The 18,700-nt window shown below is 29.9% G+C and overlaps 1 protein-coding gene across 1 annotated transcript in view; it reads left to right on the forward strand.

The window, feature by feature from the left end:
• Positions 1-17,316, forward strand: part of LOC111618253 (latrophilin Cirl-like) — a 30,823-nt gene extending 13,507 nt beyond the window's left edge. Inside the window, exons 2-21 of the mRNA XM_023359740.1 lie at positions 8,072-8,110; positions 8,236-8,428; positions 8,508-8,614; positions 8,743-8,973; positions 9,384-9,494; positions 9,570-9,629; positions 11,102-11,205; positions 11,310-11,501; positions 11,570-11,753; positions 11,830-11,985; positions 12,061-12,284; positions 12,350-12,399; positions 13,181-13,292; positions 13,362-13,465; positions 13,531-13,921; positions 14,225-14,328; positions 14,400-14,568; positions 14,690-14,830; positions 15,527-15,596; positions 15,668-17,316. Of these exons, the coding sequence (XP_023215508.1) occupies positions 8,072-8,110; positions 8,236-8,428; positions 8,508-8,614; positions 8,743-8,973; positions 9,384-9,494; positions 9,570-9,629; positions 11,102-11,205; positions 11,310-11,501; positions 11,570-11,753; positions 11,830-11,985; positions 12,061-12,284; positions 12,350-12,399; positions 13,181-13,292; positions 13,362-13,465; positions 13,531-13,921; positions 14,225-14,328; positions 14,400-14,568; positions 14,690-14,830; positions 15,527-15,596; positions 15,668-16,461 (3,536 nt within the window). The 3' untranslated portion in view covers positions 16,462-17,316. The remainder of the gene's footprint in view (positions 1-8,071; positions 8,111-8,235; positions 8,429-8,507; positions 8,615-8,742; positions 8,974-9,383; positions 9,495-9,569; positions 9,630-11,101; positions 11,206-11,309; positions 11,502-11,569; positions 11,754-11,829; positions 11,986-12,060; positions 12,285-12,349; positions 12,400-13,180; positions 13,293-13,361; positions 13,466-13,530; positions 13,922-14,224; positions 14,329-14,399; positions 14,569-14,689; positions 14,831-15,526; positions 15,597-15,667) is intronic.
• Positions 17,317-18,700: the final 1,384 nt, after the last annotated feature.

Consider the following 18,700-nt stretch of genomic DNA (forward strand, 5'->3'; position numbering starts at 1 on the left):
TATCTAAACTAATTTTTATTCAAATTTTATGTAAGCATCCCGAAAGAGAAAGAAGAAAGGAGTAGGAAGCCAAAGAAGAAAGAAAGAAAAAAAATTACTTTCCCTTCTCGCTTATTAATCCTTAATTGCTGCAACTAAATCTAGGGATTTTGTACTAAAATACAATAAAGGCAATCGAAAAAAATAGATTCTTCTACTCAAAAACGTTGTTTTTCTTTTGTTCGGCTGCGAAGAAGCTCTTTTACATGGGAATTAATTTTACTAAAATTACCCATCCTATGCAATTTAAATTAATTAAAGAAGGTAAAATATTCAAATGGAGAATTACAAAAAAAAAAAAAAATTCTGTTTTCAATTTTTATCTTGAAATTGCGTGATAGGAAATATATAAAAGGTTGTAATGTCCTATAGAATTTCACTTTACTCCACTCATTATTCACCTATGCTTTCACACGCAACTCTAGGTAATACATTCTTAACTTTGCTAAGGTAATAAAGTTCTCGTGTTTACTCTGTACCAAAAGGCATATCTTATGTGTTTTATGGGTTGAAACTCTGATTATATAAAGGAGCAACACCATGACACTCGAATCTAAGGCTTTACGACAGGTATCTAGTCACCAGATTTATTATTTACGATCATAATTTATTACTCGAAGACATACTAATCAGCAGATAATATTGAGTTTTCTATATCTTCTAGCGCTTAATTGTATGCATATACGATAAACTAGTTTATAGATGGCTATAAATGGGATTTCACGTTATATATTGTTGGATTATATTTGATTAAAATCACCAAATTAACTACGAATGCGTAAAATGTGTCGTACGTTTCTGTATCTTATACGTGGCAGTGATGATATTGATGCTGTATATTACGGGAAAACTGCATTGAAAAATTTACACCTTGGTGTTGGCCGTAAAAAAGGAAAGCCTGTTCTGTGAAGGTTTACTTTATTATATTTATCAGCAATGGTGATAAATCTTTTAAAAGCAATAGCTTAAAGTGAGTTTAAGGAAATGCTTTTTAAGACCATTATTTCAATTATTTTTTGTGGAAAGTTGTCTTTTCCTTTGTCGGCTCAGTTGCCTCAAATGTGTTTTGGCAAATATCTCACCGTGAATAAATAATTCAGCATAGTCCAGAACCACTTACAGCATTAGATATCCAGTAAACACTTCGACCGAGTTCGTGTTTCGTCCGTCATTAAACACGTCACAGGCTACATTTACAAAGAATGAACGATATTGTGTTTGCTTACATACAAAGTGTTTTACTGTAAAACCATGTAGAAAAATTCGGTAAATTTTCCCCTATAATGGAAGTTACGATAATAGTTTTCGTCCTTTCTATTACTAGAAGAAAGGGGAGAAAATAAATAAACTCCCCACGGGGTTAAAATACATTTATGTGTATGAACTCACTCCAGCGAGTGTAGTGCAGTAAGAATTTTAAAATGCACCCGCGCTTAAGATGACAACGTCAACAATATACGAGGGAGAATATATCGTCTAACGTTTATAAAATCATACATTTTATGTGCAAATAAAATGTCGTTATTAGTTAAAACGCTATAGTATAATTATTGTCATCGATATCCCAACATAAATAATTATCCCATACAAAACTAATGTACTATTCATGGTTTGTTACGTAAACGGGACACGCGATACCATTCATCACTAGAGTAGGACCTACTTGCAGCATTTATTCAGGAAATGTAGTGAAGATATATTATATTTCTACTTTCGAGCTAAAGCTGTTTGGCAGGTAAAATAGTTTCCATATAAAAATCACTTATATCCTTACTGATGGTTATTTTAAGTTGGGTTCACACGTTACAAGCGAGTAATTTTGTGGCTCACTTCACACAAAATTCCATTACAATCACTTGATGGAATTCTTTTTCATTTAATAGCTTACAACACGACATTTATAATTGTAAATTTGATAAAGATCAACTCGTTTGACCTCGTCGCACGTCGCTCGAATTACAAAAATCGCCTAGTGTGAACCGCACTTTATCGTCTCGCTATACGTTCCACCACGTTTAAAACTGAATTGAGTGAAAGCAAATAATCGTTCATCCTCCATCCTCGGGGCATCAATTCTATACCGTTTTCGCTTGATGATAATACATTTACCACCTGTCTCGGATCGAATATCTCGTCATCTAGCATATGCCAAACAACACATCTACAACCTCTTCCAGACTAAGCACCTAAGTTAAATATGATTAAAATCATATCTCACACATAAAAAAACCTCCCTTAAGAAAGTTCTTGGGGAGAATTTCGGCTTTAAACAAGTTAAACTACCTTTAAAATGTTCATCCAACTAGAATAACCATATCCGGTTAGCATTGATAATCCGATTATCCGTAACAATACGAAGAATATCTTACTTCATTTTTTTTTCTTGAAAGCAAGCAACAAAGGAAAAAAAGGGAAGAATTTTTCGGTAATACAAATTCCTTCTTCAAAATAATTTTGTTAAATTTAAAAATTATTTACTATTTTAAAAATAAAAATGGTATACACACATTTCTTTAGAGAAGATAAGGAATTTATCAGAATTTTATTGAGTAAAACTACATTTAAATCTCAGGTAATAGTGTTGTCAGGAGCATGGAGTAATAAAATTTATAAATATATATTTTATATATTTTTGTATATTGCATATATACACATATATATAAAAAAAAGATTAAAATTATTATAGTCTATCGCATGTTTACTTGGAGTAATTTGCAAAAGTATCCTCAGGCACATTCTCTATCGCCATTCGAGGTTGCCTGATGTTTACTCTGTTTCTGATACAGTGACAAGAATATGGCTCCAAATGGTTTGCAAATGACTCCGATATGAAGCTTTCCTTCCATTTCTAACTCGGCTTTAAAATACATTATTCAATAATAATAATAAAAATAAAAAATAGTAAAAAAATTCTGCCGATCAAAGCTATAATAATTGATTTTTCATTAAAAATGTATTAAGATCGAATATCGGTAATTATATTATTATTATTAAGATTTAATACCTCTTCAAATTGCTGGTTTTTATGAGAATAATTTGTTGAAAAAATCTATATTGTTGTATTTTATCAAAGAGAATAATATATTGTAAACCTCTGAACAACGGACACTGACTGGTCGTTGTTGGGAGGTGGCAGTTATTGGAGGTTCGAACGTATTTGAATTTGCTGGTTCTGATAACGAATGCATCATAATTCTTCTTCTTCTTCTCCTCCTCCTCTTCCTCCTCCACTTCTTCCTCTTCCTTCTCTTAAAAGATAGGATTTAAAAATTGTATTTTATTAAAATCTTTGGTTTCAGATTGGTAAAAGATGTAGGATGATGCTAGAATTATTCTTAGATTTCATGATATTGATCTTCATTTTGATAATTCAAAGAAATGAAAATGTCTTTTTATGCAAATGACTTTCCTGATGGAGTTTTGGAGTAATGTCGAGATGGTATTTGAAAAAATATATATATATATATTAATTTTAAATGTCGAAACGTTGTGTAATTATATGTCAAAAGTTTCTTTGAATTGTTCTTGACAATATTCTTTATTTATATGAACTGATTGAACATTTCAATCAGTGTTAAAGAATTTTGTGTAGCGTAATATTAGAACGAAATCGTTGCATGAATATTACAAGAAATATCTTGCAAGAGTTTGTAAACTATAAATCGAAATTTTAATAAATATTATTCATCAAGTTTGTAATTTTGATTTAAATATATATAGATATATATATATTTATTGATTATAATTTATAATTTCGATTTCGATGATAAAAGTTCAATTTTGACAACGAAAACACCAATTTCTCGACACCAAAATGCGAAATTTTAATAAATTTATCAAAATTTTAATTTAGAATATATTAAGAAAAATATCATTGAGACATTTACAAATTCGCTAATATTTTTCTCGTATTATTCACGTAAAATTCGTTGCCGCGCTAGCGAGTAACGTCGATTTTGATTGTCAACACGTCATCAAATCCTTTTTAATTTGGGTAGTACGTTGTCAAATTTAATAATAAGTAATGGGGTAGAATTAGTAGGGCACGGCAACTGAAGTCTCCTTCTATCTAATTTCGGTCTGCACATACCAAAGTAGTAGAGAAAGTGAAAAGATGTCTGCTTCACTTAATTTCGCCATCCAAAGCGAGACGATCACTCACCCCCTAATTTCCCATCCTCCTGTTAAAGTGGCTTCTTTTCTTTTCGTCAGGAGTCCAATCCACTCAACTAGCCGGCCGACACTCGTTTGCTTCAAACAAACGTCCACAGGATTACTACACCAGCTGGCATCCCCCCTTTTCTCTCCATTGTTCTCTTAGAACTGTTCAATCAAATAGCATGGAAATTCAAGACTGCGTTATCCATTGACCCGTGTTTCTTGTCTTATCGCGTGTTACCGTTGATTACAGTCTTCCAAACAGCTGTTTGTTTTAAAGCGGAATGTGTTTTTAGAAAACAGAAGCTGATTTTTTTCCCTTCCTTCCTCTCTGTGTTTGTTCCTTCCTCCGTCTTGACTACTTGAGTGATTTTTGATGAGTGTCTCCCTTCCTCTACGTCATAACTAGCTTTCCATTGTCTCCCTGTTTATTACTGATGGTGTCGCGTGTTATCCGTCCATCCCGCATATATTATACTTTTCTTTTAACGAATTTTTTGCAATATCTCTCCTCTTAAATTACTTTATTAGTAATAATATAATACGCAGAATTTTCAAGATTGTATTATTATGTTTCTGGTGCGTTGCTTGTATAGGCCTATATATGATTTGTATATGCTATTGTATTGCGTTTACGGAATTTATATAATTAAATGCAAATATTGAAATTAAATCGTGGAAAATTATTATTATTTTTAACTTAATTACCTGTCAGTTGAATTTATATTTAGTGCGTGTAAGGATTATATTCTCTGTTATGCGGTGCGCGCGAAATTAAAGGTTGTGTCCGCATTTAGTCTTGTTGATTTAATCTTTAATGACATTTTAAAAATGTTTAATGTTTATTTTAAAAATTATATCATTTGAATATATACCCTCACCCTAAACTTTCTACTTGAATATATGTTATACCTTCTACCTTCGCGCGTCGCGGCCTTGATGCGCCGCGCACACATATTGTAACTTTGTTTTGCTATTTATAACAAAATACAGAAAATTAAAATCGTTTGTTTATTAATATAAAATCTTTAATAATTTTGTTTATAAAGAAAACTTTGAACTAATCGCTAATTTTGTGGTGCCGCTTCGTGCGTAATCGCGTCGGTCGCGACCGTGAACGAAGCGGCGCGCGTCGCTAACGAAATGTTTCCTAATCATCAGCCATTCACAACATACATTTTTAAATATTTAATCACCCAGAACACTCAAATATTAAAAAATACGTACGTATATTTTGAATAACTCGGCGCGAGTCGCTTCGTTTCGCGACGCGCATCCAACCATTCAACCAGACGCGACGCTTCGCTTCTCGACCCTCTCCACGATAGATGAAACGATAAGACGAGTTGTTAAACGCACAATTCATCCTTCCAAACAACACTTTTAATTAAAAAAAGGCCTTTTATCAAGCTTAAACGTTTCATAAAATGAATTCCTTTGTACTCAAATTTATTTTCAAATCTAGAGATTTTCTATTTGAAGTGTACTTTTAGATCGATACAACACGGAAAATACATTTGGTGCGCTTGTGCCAACCTCTCTCACCCCACTTGACTCACCTCCATGTAACGAAGCGTTGTAAGAGGGTAACAGAGATTAATATATATATTTTTCTGATCCAATTTTTTTTCTATAAAAATTCATAATCCAACATTTTCGAATTCTCCAACATCGTAGATAACAGTCAATAGTATTAGCCATAAATCTTAACTGTTATAATAGCTTTCTCTTATCAAGAATTCTGGTTATAAATCATAAGATAAAACCAGATAATGAGGAAGAAAGATTTATAACGTTTTCTCTTCACATTTCTGATCAACAAACAAGGAATGTAAGTGCCAAAAGTGATTTTTCTAATGTAAAAAAAGCATATTTAAAACAATACAGAAATATATATATATATATATTTGTATTATTATTAACATATTCTTTCTGTAAATCTGATACTAAAAATTGAATATATTCTACGTTTGTTTTTACTGTATTTTTGAACAGAAGCATGCAACAGCTGTTGGATGAAATAAATGGTTTCTCTGATAGAAGATAATTTGACGATGGATGCTCTTTCTCTTACGTTCTTTCCAGATAGTTGATCACCTGACTGAACTTATAGCCATCTTTCATTTGTATGAACTCTAACAAATTACAAACTTCGCTCATTTACCACACGTAAACAGATAAACAACAGATCAAAGTTGTTTAATTGGTTAATTTCGATCACGTGGTTATTGACGTATTTTAAATATTTGAATTTTAATTAACAATAGTTCGTTTGTGACGTAGATTTTTTTTGTTTTGTTGTTGTGGTATAAATTTAAAGTGATTTAATATTATTTTTACGAGAAAGAAATATCGAAATGACAATGCAAATTATTCTAATCAAGTGAATAAATTCGCGGTGTGACGTAATAATACTTTTAATTAATACTTTCGAATATCTTTAGCTAATTCACTTTTATAATATGTAAAAATGAATATAGACTCAATTTATTTTCCGCTTTATTAATATTTATGAGAATGTCAGGAAGATTCTAATTTAAAATGACAAACAAATCGTTCATTTAAACAGACGACGCGATTTAGTTCCGACACTTAACACTAGAGGGCGGAAGCGCATGGAAACATTTTAAAAATATTGAATATTTATATTCTCTAATTATAAGTTTCGGAATTTATTATTAATTTATAATAATTTTATACAATGTTTAAAAATATATATAATTAAGTATACTAGTAAGTAGGTCAATCGAAGAAAAACTTTGTTTAAAAAACAAAATAAAATAAAAAAATGGCCTCCGTTTCGGCGTATTAAATTATTAATAATCCAAACTGCAAGAGCATAAAATGCACTATTTCACGGATGAGGAATTTGTATATAATTGTGTGAAAATTGTCATTAGTTCAATGGGCCGTCACCGAGTCCATTTACTGTTAGATGACCTCCTATTTGACACAGGAAGTGACCAATAAAGACCCGAAAACTGTCATCGTCTGGGAAATTGCGTAAATCCTTTCTAGTCGTTTGTCAAAAGCAGAAATAAAAATATCATTTCCACATTTAAAAATTAATATTTCTCAAGAGAAACGACGACAGCGACATGCCTCCGAGACAGTTGTATACATACAAACATATATACACGTATATATATATATATTTAAAAAATCCCGTTTCGATGCTTACATTTATTAATGACTTGTTGTTTAAAGTATGCTTAATTAAATTCGGTAGAATATTACATTCGATGTAGAAAAATATTAAAAATTAAGAGGGAATTTTTGAAACGAGATAACATTAACACGAATGGTCGATTCATTTGTTTCGCTAATCTTCTCGATGTTATCATTATCCGGAGCCGCAGGTGTCTTCTTCTAAATTTATTCTCTTTTCATTAATGTTAATTGTTCTTTTATATTCCTTCTTTATTCTAAATATGTTTTTATTCTTATATTTTATATATATACACAAAGACTTTTGTCTCGGAAATTATAACGTTATTTTTATTGTTATAATGCGTAAACGAAGCCGACGTTCTCATTAATGATGCGACTTACTTAATTAGTATAGAATAGATTTAAATTTAAAAATAAATTAATAACAATAAAAAAATTATTTATAATTTAACAAAATAATTATAATTATCTTTTAAAAATTGAAAAAAAAATGTAATTAATAAAATTTATTTTTTCCTTTTTCTCTTTAAACTTCTTAATATCTTGATATTATTTATGAAGAAAGACTATTTATATTTAATTTCTTTTTAGCATGATGCAAAAAATTTATTTATTTTTCTTAAAAAAAATCTCTTTTTTACTCTTTTTATTATTTTTTATTTTTTAAAATTCAGTTGTGTTTTTTTCTTTGTTATTTTTCCAGTGTCCCTTTCATCCTTCTCCTTGAGGCCGCCATTGTTAGGTAAAATATTTCATCATTTAAAAATCGAAAGGCAAAATAAAAAATATATAAATAAATAAATAAATAAAATAAGACGTATTAGGGTTATTTATGTATTATAAATATATTTTTATCTGTTTTTTCAGAACGTCTTAATTATATCACCACATACGCTTGTGAAGAGCGTGAACTTAGGGTAGGATGCGAAAATGGCGGACTTATAAAATTAGTTCGGGCCAATTATGGAAGATTTAGCATAAGCATATGTAACGATCACGGTAATTTGGACTGGAGTGTAAATTGCATGTCATACAGGTCCTTTCTGATAATGCAAGACAGGTAAGTAGTAGTAGTAGTAGTAAAAGGTACGCCATTAACCGAAACGTTGAATTTAGATAATTGATGATAATTTCTGCAGGTGCAGTCTAAAGCCTAGTTGCAGTGTGGTCGTATCTAGTAATATGTTTGGAGATCCATGCCCCGGCACGCTTAAGTATTTAGAAGTGCAATATCATTGCGTTTCAGGTTAGGATCTTTTAAAACAAAATTTTAATCCCGCACTTAAAGTACGATGGAACTTTCTTAACGGGTGTTAATGTAAGTAATTGATTTTAATCAGAAGCGAGTTTTATAATTAAATAAAATTGTTACAGGTTCGGGAACAACGCCGGGAAAATTAAATTCGTTGTTAAATATGGGTAACAACACCAACGAAACAACGATCGAAAGAACGGAGAGTGCCACTCCAACTTCCACCATGATTTATCCTTCGAGTTCTCCTCTTTCATCTTCCGTGACGTTAGAGGCTGTTACGAGTCCTTATCTGGAGCAATCTATAGCTAATACCAATACTTCTGTGGCCACTACAGATACTTTAACCAAAGGTAAGGTATAAATAAAAATAAAAAATTATATATATATATATATTGAATTTTATAATAAAAATATAGTATGCACATTAATAGTCAGAAATTACCCTGTTCATCCAAGAGTTATAATCTAACTGTTTAACATCTGTGAAAATGTATATGGATCATGTAAAATCATGTATATGGATTCCATATAAAATGAGACCTTACTGTATATAAATTAAAATATTTTATTGGTAATATGAAGTGTTTTTAAAAAACTTTATTCAGTAAACATTCAGTTGTTAGTTTTATGAAGGTTTTTAATAATTTGAATTTACTAGAAGTGTGTGTATTATGAGAAAACTAAAATCACAATTTTTTTATAAAGGCATATTTATAAAAATAAAAATCGTTATTAATATTTGCTTTTTGTTTTTTTATAGAAGAAATATCTGAATTAATTTCTGGATTTGAAAATGTACAGTTAGCAAATTTTTGCAAAATTTTAGCCATTACATTATCTGATTTAGATATGTATGAACATAAATCCTCATGTAAGTTTGTAATTAACACTATTTATGTATATTTTAAATAAATTGTAATTCTTTGTAACTTTTATTTTTATTTAGTATTTGCACAAATGAAACAGAAGAAAAATCATAATTTTTATGTGCGTGATATTAATCAAGGTATGCATTTATTAATCCCTATTCTGTTTTTCTTATATTAATTCACAAAACATTTTAAAGGTTTTGAATATTTGTTCATTTTAATAAATTCAGTACACAAACTTTAAAAGGAATTCATGAATAAAGACCAGCTTTTTTATTTTTTATAATGTTATAAATCTTTTTGAATCTATATTGCAAATATAATGAAAAAGTCTGAAATGATATCTGAATATAATTTGTCTTAAAAATAAAAAATTACACAATTTGAATATACAGATACATATTTGTTATTTTAAGATTTTTATTAAAATGTCATAGTACAGTTAGTAGCAGATGATGATTTACTCTAGAACAATAACAGAGTTTATTTAATAATACAACCCTGCTTGCAATGAACTTTTTTCACTATTTAAACTTTCAAAATTTTGTGTAAACTTAAAAATTCTTGCATACATATTAAACCAAGTACTATAAATAATTTTTGTTAATAAATAAGTTTATTCCAATAACTTACTTACAATTACTTATAGTTTAATTAGTTTGGGATACATAGCTATGTATAACGAAGTTGTTCATAAAGGAGTTTTGGAGAATTTTATGGAGTTTCTTGTGGCTTTTCTTATGTCACGTGTCTTGCATATAAAAGTCAAGTACCTTTTATATGCAAGACATGCAAGAGCTGTTCATATTAATGTCTGAAAAATGGCAAGAGGTAAGACTACCAGAACTAATCAAAAAAATTATTATTTGGACATATAAAGAGTTAGTTGCAATGCAGTATTATGTAGATTATGCAGATAGCTCAGTCNACAATTTTAAAAAAAAAAAAAAAAAAATAGTTCCAAAACTTCCGCTTTACGGGAAAATATATGAAACAACACAAACATGAGTAAACAGCCTTCTTCTTGTTAAGGAATGTTGTCAATGTGTGCCCCATTGTTCAGGTGTAAAATTTGATGGCGATGTTCTACAGCTGACTACAATTGCTCTCAGGTGATGCTTCACACGTGCAGTATGATACGATCCTTTAAGTCTGTTGCAACATTTCCATGATAAACTATATTCCAAAGTGACCCCTAGAGGAAGTTTTGAACTAGATTTTTTTGCAGAATTCTTTTCTGCATTCTTCGCAAAGTTCGAGTTCGTAAACGAATTTTGGTGTCAATTCCGTTTATTGGTCACAGTCACAGCCACAGAATGCTCTAAATAGGGGATCTCTATGACCACACTGTACTTCTAATACGTGTGTATAATGGATTTTTCAAAGAAATTCTGCACTTCTAAAAAAAGACAAGTGTGGAAGATTACCATATAAATGTTTTGCTACAGTTATAACGTAAACTGTAATAATTTAAAAGTTATTTGTTTCTACGTAGTGTACTTTATAACCGTTCTATAAGCAAACGGCTTATTGGACAATACAAGAAAGCAATTAACACCAATTTTGAACAGTTAAAGTTAGTTCATAAAAACTAACTTTATATTTATAGGGCTTGCTAAATGGCATTGCGGCATGGATCCTATCAGATGGTCTTCTGATGTTCCCGATTTGCAGGAATGCAAATCATTCTGGGTGGAAAACCTTAGGAGGAGGGTAAATAAAGTTTATTTTTGTAATTTGTTACTGTAAAAAAAACTCTTTTTTCTTTTAAAATTTAGATAATTTATGGAACTTTTCTTTCTTTCTAACTTTTTAAGATGGAAGAAGGCGAATCTGTCATAAGTGTAGCAACAGAACTTGCATTAATGACAGTCAACAAAGCAGTTTTCAGTGAAGATTTGAAAGATGTCAGCGATGTGATCCAACAGACTTTAACCAGGACAGTGAATAGCATGGAAAACTTTCTAGATATGTGGCATAGGTATCACGTGCTAAGAGAATTGTTACAGGTTTGTCATCATCATAAATTATACATATTCTTATGAAAATATGTAATTACATAATATGTATCTTGCAGTCTTTACTAGAGACGGTCAGTAATTTATTAGAAGATGATCAGCTTGATGCTTGGGAAGAGCTGAGTTCTTCAGACCGCAGACAAGTGACTTCTTCTCTACTGGGAGAGTTGGAAGAGAGTGCTCTTCTTCTAGCTGATGCATCTGGACAGGATGACTCGTTTACAATTGCAAAAAATAATGTGTGTAAGTACATTTGAAAAGTTAAGATTATTTTTCTTATGATGAAATATATAATTCAAATATACCTTATTTCTAACAGTATTATCTGTACAAGTTTTGAATACAAGAAGTTTGAAAAGTGTACAATTTCCCATCTTAGAAGAATTTAAGGATGACAATGCGAGCACTGCTTGGATCAGAATGGAAGATTCACTTCTTCTACCAGCACAAGCACTGGCAGATATGTCCAGACATGGTAAGTTAATTACTACAATTAATGAATGAATGTTTAAAATAAGATAAAGACTCACAAATAATAATGCTAATTTAGGTCTGGCTAAAGTAGTTTTCATGGCATACAGCAGAGTTGGTGAATTCTTAAAACCAGAGTTCAATTTCCATCCTCGTTCTCTTTCGCGGGATCTGTCTGCAGAAGAAGAGAGTCCGAGAAACATCACTAGAATAGTTAATTCTAGAGTGATTGCTGCATCAGTGGGTAAACATGGAATGATCAGATTAACCCAGCCAGTTATAATTACCCTTAAACATTTACAGGTTAGAACTTAATTTATACCTTTACAAATATTTTACTCCTTCCTAATTACATATTTATTTTGCAGGAAGATAATGTTACCAATCCTTATTGTGTTTATTGGGACTTTCATGAGAGGTAAAGTTTTAAACTTTATAATCAAATATTTAATACTTTTTATTCTAACTTTTACTGTCAAATATGATCTAATATGTCAAATTCAATAAGAATTGACCCACGAGCGATATGATACGTCACTGTTTTTCTTTTTTTCTTTTTAATTATATATTAATATGTTGGAATTAATAATCAATGAATTATTCANTCCATATATTCCATCAAATCATACGAATCTTAAATATACCATTTACAATAATCTTGTAACACGAAAGAAATTTTAAATATTTAATACTTTTTATTAACTTTTACTGTCAAATATGATCTAATATGTCAAATTCAATAAGAATTGACCCACGAGCGATATGATACGTCACTGTTTATTAAATAAAAAAGCATTTCAACAAGATTATTGATTAAGAAAAAAAATCATTTTATATCCTTCGGTAGCACTGCTCTTAATCCTGATATTGCTGATAAATTATTACATAGACAATTTGGAGAGGATCCAATGGACTTCTAATCCTTCAGTAGATGTCTTTTCAAATTAATTTTAAGAGCTTTCAGTTGAAAATGTAATAACAGTAGAGTCTGACTTCTATTTATAAAGAAACATTTGGCAGAAATACAATTTTCTGAGTAAATTGCTTTAGTTTTGTTCATTGAACACATCAAAAAAGTGAGAGACAATAGGTTTAAAAAAAATCAATAAATAAACAAACTACAATTTAATTATATTTATTGCTTTTAAAGTTTACAAATAAATCTGATTCTACATAAAATTTTAATTTTTATATTTCAGAGAATGGTCAGGTCAAGGTTGTTGGGTACAGCACTTTAACAGAACTCATACCATTTGTGCCTGTGATCACTTAACCAATTTTGCTGTGATTATGGATGTTAAACCTATTATGGTAAAAATTTACTGTCATTTTCTTTTATATTCTATTGAAATTTTTTCTTAGATTTTTTTTTAATTCTAGGAATATCAAGGACATAAAGACATGATGAAGATAATTATAACTATTGGATGTACAATTTGCATTCTTTGTCTGCTCATAACAGTCTTTTTACTCTTCCTGTTAAGGTAAAAGATCATGATTATTCAAAGACCAAAATGTATATAATAATTTCTGTTTTCTTTATTTTCAGGAATCTAACTGGAGATAATATAATAATACACAGAAACCTCTTCCTCTGTTTATTAATTTCTGAAATAATATTTTTGGGAGGGATAGATCAGACTACATACCATATTATCTGCAGTACTATTGCTGGTCTTCTACATTACTTCTTGTTAGTCACTTTTGCTTGGGCTTCCCTGGAAGGTTTTCAATATTATATCATGCTGACAGAAATGGTAGAACCAGAAAAGTCCAGAGGATGCTGGTATTATCTTCTTGCTTACGGTGTGCCCATTATAATTGTTGCCATATCTGCTACGGTAGATCCGTACAGTTATGGAACAGAAAAATATTGTTGGCTTCGAGCAGATAATTACTTCACCTACAGCTTTATTGGTCCCGCTGTTGGAATATTATTTGTTAGTACAATTTAGCAAAAAATTTTAAAAATTTTTATATAAAAAGTTTATTAAAAATTTGTACTTTACAGGGAGGATCCACCAAAATTTGCACGCGAACTTAGCAAAAAATGCGAAAAAGGATTTTGCAAAAAAAAAAAAAAAAAATAGTTCCAAAACTTCCGCTTTACGGGAAAATATATGAAACAACACAAACATGAGTAAACAGCCTTCTTCTTGTTAAGGAATGTTGTCAATGTGTGCCCCATTGTTCAGGTGTAAAATTTGATGGCGATGTTCTACAGCTGACTNTGTACTTTACAGGGAGGATCTGTGTTTTTAATAATAGCCATTTCTATAATGTGTCAGCATTCAAATTTAACTACTACTGTCAAAGGTAAAGAAGAAGCAAAACTTGCTAGCATAAGGTAAGTCAAAATATTCAATAATTTTCACTTTCCTAGCTTTCAGAAACTTAAATTTTGCAGATAATTTTCAGATCTTGGATCCGACTGGCAATAATTCTGTTCTGTCTCTTGGTTTTGACTTGGACAACAGGTTTATTATATGCAAATAGAGAGACAATCTTCTTAGCATATATTTTTATGGTGGTCAACACTCTGCAAGGACTATACATTTTGGTTTTCTATTCATTTGGAAGTATAAAGGTAATTCATTGCTATATTAAATAAATTGAATTACGGAAAAACTGACACAAAATTGTGTTTGCATAATGAATATTAACCATGATTTTTAAATGCAATTAAATTTAATATCTCTAAAATTTAGGTTAGAGAAGAATTAAGAAAATTTCTCCACCAAAGAGGCCTGTTATCATTACAAGTTTACAGCCCAAAATCCGAAGATGCCTTGACTAGTCATCAGCCAAATGGAACAGTTCCTGCAGTTTCCAGCCCAAGCCAACATAGTGTGGGTACTATCCCCTACCCTCTGATATCTTCCTCTGTTTGCCCTATTCCTTCAGGTATTGCCTGCACTCATAGCATTTTCATTTGTTTTTGCTAATGCATGTTTTCCTAATTTAGTTTTTATTAAACATTACATATATATTTTAATATAATAAATATACTTTTGTAAAAAGTTCCCTCTGGAATGTTATCAAAATTAAAACTATACAATTAAAAACTTTAAGTTATGTGAAAATTCAAATAATAAATTGCAAGCATGAATTTTTGCATGAAATAAATTTTTTCTTGACTTTTGAATGAATTGCACTATTCTTTTCATCTTATTATTTATCCTATTCTTCAATTATCACCATTCTATCTATCTAAAATGCCCCATTTTTTTAATTGCTACTCTAACAATTTTTTAAATATTACTAATTTTTGTAAATAACAAAATGTATGATCAATCTTGAAATATTTTTAGGATAGAAAATATCAAGGATTTCTTAATTAATGAATAATTGATTACAACGGTGACTTCTGACAGGAATTGTTGCAACTTTATACTACTAGTATAATATTGGTTTTAATAACTAAAACTCAGAAATAATTATTTTAAATCAATATCATCAAAATAAATACTTAAAAAATTTAATTTTTACATTAATATATCCTTCAATAATTTTAAATAGTACCTCATTATTTTTTTCACTTAAAGATACCTCCGGAGTCCTGGAGCTTACCGAAAGAAGAAAATTCTTCTATAGTGCTCAAATTCACCACACCAGGTACTGTACATTAGAACAATTCTTATTTAGGTACGATCTTTAACAAATTACTTATGTTCTTATGCTTTCAGGTCTCCCATATACTACAGTGCCCAACAGCCAGGAAGCTGAAAAAGATAATTTAACTCCTAATGTTGCTAAAGAATTGAAGAAGTTTTCATATAATATACAACCAGTGGTGCAAAGGTATAGCAAGTCTTCCGAAGCTGAAGTTTATGTGTCGAATTCCAACACTGCAACTTTACAAAACTGGCCACAAGAAAAATGGTACAGAAGTTCTCCGTATCAGCCATATTCGGATATTTGTACTCCTTATGTCGATCACATTTACGAATCCATTGAAAATCACCTGGAAACACCAGAAAATCGTTTCTATGCCAGTAAAGTTCATCAAAATTTTGAACGGTGTTGTAGTGAGCGATCGGATTTAAGTCAGCATTCATTATTGAACTATGGACCCGACCAACATTCATATTTAACAGAATCTCTCACACTGAAACGCCATACACGTTCTCCTCTTCCACAACAGATATATGGTGATAGCAAAACTTATTCTAGTAAGTCGCCTGAGATGCAAAAGTGGTATCGCCACGAACGACACCACAGGAGTCATCAACGCTCTTCCAGTGACAAACTTCCTAATGATGTGATACAAATTATGAATGACATTTGCATTCCAAATAATGAAGAAAGTCAAAGACTTTCGAGTGCAGACAATGTAGTTTTTCCAGACTTACTCAAGTGCCGAAACAGTTCAGAAGTCATGGGACTGATGGCGGTAATGGATAGGGAGAAAGTGAAAAGTTGTTTACCATCATATAACACAGAACTTAATTATAAACTAAGTACTGGTACTCCCTGCTGATAATAACTAATGTTAAATTTATGGGAGTTTCTCAGGTAATTGTGTGCTCTTTAAAAGAGAATGATTCTGGCAAGTTTGAAACTCGTCGGGGAATCAAATCAGCTCTATTTAAATACTAGTTTAAAGATGTTAGTAAAAGTGTGACTTTCAAATCTTTGAAAAATTTTTTGATGTTCAAATGCAGGCAAAAATTTTCCAATTAATCTCTGCATGCTTCCTAGTCTGAATGGCCTAGTCAAGATAACTTTTTGTATCTTGGTTGCATTTCAATTCTTTTGTATAAAAGTTTCTTAAAATTACGAAGCACTGGCTTCTAGCCTTATACTATACGTTTTTTGTCGATGAAATGAAATCTGGTATAATGTAACTTCTGTCAAAAAAGGATATCCTGATTGTATGGCTGATTATTTTATCAATGTTGCATTAAAGGGTGGTTAAATAATTAAAATGTACAAAGACTATTTCTTTCAAGCACAAAGAAAAAAAAAAAAAATTTACACAATATTTGAATTTATATTCATTTTTTGATTTTATATATTATAAAAGAGCAGACCGTCCTCTTGATTAAAGCATTCATTTGCAAAACTGTCTCATCATTAAAATTGTCAATTTAAAATATTCTGACATTCCATCCAATCAATAAAAACTGGGTTATATAAATGTCGTGAATCTTTTTTTGTATATTCCTAGAATTAATTAAATGTAAATATTAATAATCTGTACTTGTTTATTTGGTAACATTATTTCACTTTGCCTTTCTCTGGTAGTTTATAAAGAAAAAAAAATTCTAATCATGGTGTGTTTTTTGAAGATTTTTAGATAAATGTATAAAAAAATCTTATTTGTATATGTAATTTGAAAACAATTAAATACAATTTTACTGTATAAATACAAGTTATATAAACAGACTAAAATTTTTCAATTATTAATTGGCAAGTAAAGAAATTTCATTGTAATAATTTTTCTAATATTTTAATGGTTCCTATTAAATTAATGAAGTAAATAATTAAATGTGAAAAAATTAAGAAATAAAATATGATTTTTTTTGAATGATGTCATATAAGTTATTACTGAAAATTTAATTTCCAAATTCCTTTACCCCAAAAACACATGAGCATAAAAACATGGTTTTATAATTTCCAGTTAATGTTATTCTAAGAAAAAAAATTTAATATATAAAGTGTGCACTTAATGAATATTTGAAAACTACCAAGTAATTATATAACATTTATACTTATTTATTGCTTGTTATATTTTTACAATATATTATTTTGTAGAATTTTTTTGTAATGGAATATAATTTGAATAAAATTACACCACCACAGCTTTTTAACAGACTGCACTTGATAAATTTTATTGGTCTAAATCATGCAGATTGTCATGCAGCATTCATACACAGCAAACCCTTAACATATAGATATAGTTTGTACCTCAAATGTACAAAAAATGAATCTCTAGAGACAAACTTATATTCTATTGTCTTAATCCTAGATACATACACAATTTAAACTAACATATCTTACAATTATGGCCCCCAACACATTTACACAACCATGATCACATTTGTATTTTTTTATCTTTTATATTTTTATTTTTTAGATATGCACAGTATAGTGAAATACAATAATAGACAATTTACACTAACAATGGCACAAAGCTTGGAAAATTATTATGTCTTTTGACTACTATGTGCTGGGCATTGTTTACACCTTGTTCTTCACAAATGATATGCAACGTTGATGATAATAATAATAATAAATTTTTTTGGCAATGTATGAAATGAACAAATCTGAACTATATATATATCACTCAAAAATTTACACAGTAGTCAAAATCATAACAATATACCATATTCAACTGGGATTGAGGTAAAGAGAGTCAAAATCCAGTTGGCCTTAATTTAAAAAATAAGAAAATTTTGGCTGTTTCAAGCAGCCAGCTGCTTAAAATCTTTGAAATTATATTAATTTAGTTTTCAAAATGTTAAATGTTTTGATTTTTTCAGGAAAGGGAAGACAATTTATTGACAACCAGAGTTTTATAGGCCTCATTCCCAAGTTGTATAAAATGATAATGAATGATTGTACTTTATACATGCATATATATATACATACATATATATGAGAATATAAAATATATATACATATATGCTGTGACCACTGAAATTAGAGAGATTAGTTAATTCAGAATTTGCAGATTGCACCCGAATTTTTAAGTGAGAGCAGAGGTTCAACCTCTG

The sequence above is a fragment of the Centruroides sculpturatus genome, unplaced genomic scaffold (genome assembly GCF_000671375.1).
Source record: "Centruroides sculpturatus isolate CEXI.00-Female unplaced genomic scaffold, Cexi_2.0 scaffold154, whole genome shotgun sequence".
In the NCBI taxonomy this organism is placed as follows: domain Eukaryota; kingdom Metazoa; phylum Arthropoda; class Arachnida; order Scorpiones; family Buthidae; genus Centruroides; species Centruroides sculpturatus.